The following is a 3873-nucleotide window of genomic DNA, read 5'->3' as shown; positions in this document are numbered from 1 at the left end:
TGGATGAGACACAGCAACACGTACACGCCCAGTGGAAGATCTCAGGGTAAGATCTTCGCTCCTTATTTCCATATTCTTTATGACTAATTATCAAATATCCACGTACTTACGGTTTTTTTTCTGTCGATAAAATGATTAATTTCCCTCAATGCGTTAATTACGAGAAATGTGTGCAGAAAAATTGCTGTTTTTGTATTGGTTCACTCGATTAAATGGAGAAAAAAACAAAAGATTAATGGAATTTCCATGGATGACTTCCTTATAGGAATGGGTCTCTGCGAGGCGGACAGCATTGAATCTTTGGGATCCCATCGAACGAGTTTGACCCACGCTCTTCTATTAAAACACCAGCGAGATTCAACAGGCTCCCCAGCACCACCAAGGCTCAATAGAAGCAATTCCATCAGGTGAGTAACATCTCTAGTCATCAATACCCCTCGTATATTGACTCTACCATCTGCTATACAAGCGAATTCCTTAAAACGGACCTTTTTAACGAGCAAGATACCTATAAATAAAGACACGCTCTTTACACGTGATTACTCCGTCTCATAGTTATCGACAGTTCTTTGTGGAGGATTTTTTTGTTTAACATTTTTTACTAATTTAACACTGAACGATATAACTTTAACACGTAGACTTTAATGCCATTTTAGCCATCTCAGGGACAGGACTTTCCCAAGGTATAGAGTTACGTAAATGAATGAAGTTAATCACACGATGTTGAATTTTAATTGAAAATAACAGTGATGATGATTTTCATGCATTGATTACACATTGTAAAGGCTTATTGTCACCACAGTATACATAGAAAATAATATTTTCGTCTTTGTCGGTCTTTTCCGCCTTTCTATGAGCAAGGATGTCCAAGTACATTCATTTGGCTACTTATTTTTTCGTTTCCATCATCCCCTAGACTTGTAGGACATTACAGCTTTCACATTTTGCTATACTAAGTTCTCACTTTGGATTTTTATTTTGAACCGTTAGGAAATGCAAGTACAAGCAATATTGAAATCTTGGAAGATTATTTTTTCATACAAGCACCCAAAAATTATGATGCATTCACTTGCCCAAATTTGCTATACAAAATTGTAAAAGGTGCTTGGAAATCCTTATCTACTCACCACAATTATAAATTAAACATAGTTGACGCAGAAAATGTTTGAAAACTTCGACCAATCTCCGCTTCTTATATTCACTCCCTCAATTTTGCTGAATTTCCAAGGGAATACTCCGGAATTTATTCAGCAGTGAAAGAGTAAATCCTAGAATCCCTGTACTTTTAAAAACTGTGGGAAATTCTTTAAAAAATAGTCGACTTGTTTCACTCTTTCACTGCAGGATTTGTATAAATGTAAGTACTTTTGCAATCACTCTGCTTAAAATAATGAAAAGTTTATCTCTGGGTTGACATTTTAAAAACACGTACATGAACAGCAGAACATCACCTACACTGGCTGAAGCTCTTCGTCTCAAGCTTGATCGTCCTCTAGATTCCTCAAAGGATTCCCTCTATTTAACCTCGTCTTTGTTTTCTTCTGTTCTCGAAGATCGACTAAAAGTGAGAAGATGTATCCATCGATGTTGGCTCGTGGAAGTGGTGCATCGTCGTCTGTGGGTGAAGAGGGCATTGGCATAACTGGCGAGCCATACTACAGCGTTCCAGTTGGTTCCGGAGGCTGTGCAGGTCAGCACTGGTCACAACCGACTTCACCAACCCCAACCCACGGATCTAGGCAACCACCAAATCTCTACCAGCACGTCCACAAAGACGATGACAGTAACTATCAAAAAACACAAACCAAAACTTAATTGTCAATCCAGGTGTCAAGATGAACACCATTTTTCTCACTCACTCGCTTTCTCTCTATTTTTACAGTCCACGGCTCCTCGGTTTCTCTAGTATCGACCGCAAGCAGTTTATACAGCTCGGCCGAGGAAAAACATGCCCACGAAGTGAGAAAGCTGAGACGAGAGCTCCAGGATGCACAGGAAAAAGTTCATTCCCTCACCAATCAACTCACCACTAACGTGAGTACACATATTATTTATATATGAGATACTGTGAAGTTTATGCGCTAGATGCAATCATCAGTATTGTAGATTACTACACATTCGGTAATTATTCGATTATTAGTTTCTTACGAAAATTATAGGGCGATTACGCACTTATATACTGATAGTGATCTTGATAAGGCTGACATTTGCATTTCATATCTAAAATTCAAAGTGATGACCGGAATCATCTTTCTTCGTCGCTGTATCATTGATTTTGCGAAAGCAATCATTTTATCCGCGGAAAGCGATTCTCTTTTAGTAACTCTATGGTTGAAGGACTTGAAACATTCGGAATGACGGTAATGAAATTATAAAGATATATAACGTTCCTTTAATTAAGGAACTTAGATTAGAAAAACCTTTTTGAATACTGAAAATTGGATTCGTATATCATAATATGGTATTATCGTCAGCCGCATGTTATAATATCCTGATTCCTAGGAATTTAATCAAAGAATCCCATCAACTCTCCCCTAAACGGGGAAACAAATAACATGCCATGAATCCCAGGAGACAAAATACTAATAAACCATTGTTCCTCCTGGAAATCGATTTATCTGCGTGAACATTTTCCGTCAAACAGCATTCTGCGCATATTAATTATGAAATGGTTTTATTAAGTAAACCGAATCAATCAGAAAAATCATTGGAATTTCCCCCGAGCGAAGAAACACTGGGCACTATCTTATCTCCAGGCAAATATACTCGAATAATCGTGTTTTCCTGGTAAAAACTAATTTATTCGTATAACAATTCCGCATTCTTGCAATATCAATTATGAAATAATCACAGAGGATTTGTCTCGAGTGAAATTCTCTCAGCTTTGAGAAAGCTTATGCGGTTTTATCCGAAGTGATTAAGTTCTTGAACGAAACTTATACAATTACGTGATTTCTAAAAATTTAATCTGAAAATTCCGTCAATCCTTCAACAAAAGAATTTTTCCCCATTCTGCATCACGTGACCATTCCCATTAAGACTTCAATTCCCCGAAAAAATTCCTCCCCCTGTTATATTTTTCCAAGGTCTCCCTCAATTTTCTAAAGTACCCCGATACGCAGGGCTCTTCATCCCACACTTACATATCACACCCGTAAAAATTATTCGGATTATCGTTAGCAGATGTTTCACTTGAATATTCGAAAAACTGAGAATCCATACATATTGGAAAGAAAACTTGAAATAGTGGAAAAGTTCTCACTCTCTTTATTAACTTTGTGCTCACAAGACACGTATACTTCTGCGATTCCCCAGAGAAACCTCTAGCAACAAAGATCTGAAAACCCTGAAACTGTGGTGTCACGGACCCATAAAAGCCTCCCTTCAAACCAATGCTGTTAAATTACAAAGATTTCCGAGCATAAAAAAATCGCGCACTTTTATTCTCCCAAAGAATTGAAAAAAAATATCGAATTACTTATTGCTATCATGTAATGAGAGTTCCAACAAGAAGAATAATGCCTGGAATATTTGCTGGCGCCAAAGGAATTGTAATGCGGCCGTGGAAAAATGTGGATTTTTTCCAACTTAAAGGTGAAATGGTAATTGTCCAGCTGTATTGATCTCAATCTATCTCAATCTATAAAAGATAAGTTGAAAGGCGCGCCAAAAGTGGAGAAATAATGTATTGGGCCGATAGTGCAGGAAGGGCCAGAGATGGTGAATAGAATGAGCCAATGAAAGTAGCTCCATGACCATCTGCACGCTGGTTCACGATGGAATGATGGTGGGGATCGATTGGCGAGGTGTTGGGTGCTGTTGGGCACTGTTGGGTCTGGCATCAGCCGTCAGCCGTCAGTTGGCGCCGAGACG

The 3873-nt window shown here is 38.3% G+C and overlaps 1 protein-coding gene across 1 annotated transcript in view; it reads left to right on the top strand.

Annotated features, from left to right (window-relative positions):
- Positions 1-411, top strand: part of LOC105264394 (protein sickie) — a gene marked incomplete in the record, with an annotated part of 111420 nt that extends 111009 nt beyond the window's left edge. Inside the window, 1 exon segment of the mRNA XM_011301231.1 lies at positions 177-411. Coding sequence (XP_011299533.1) covers positions 177-411 — 235 coding nt within the window.
- Between the last annotated feature and the right edge of the window lie 3462 nt (positions 412-3873).

The sequence above is a fragment of the Fopius arisanus genome, unplaced genomic scaffold (assembly GCF_000806365.1).
Source record: "Fopius arisanus strain USDA-PBARC FA_bdor unplaced genomic scaffold, ASM80636v1 scaffold00020, whole genome shotgun sequence".
Lineage (NCBI taxonomy): Eukaryota > Metazoa > Arthropoda > Insecta > Hymenoptera > Braconidae > Fopius > Fopius arisanus.
Note: the sequence above shows the minus strand (reverse complement) of the source record. Positions and strands in the feature narration are given on the sequence as shown.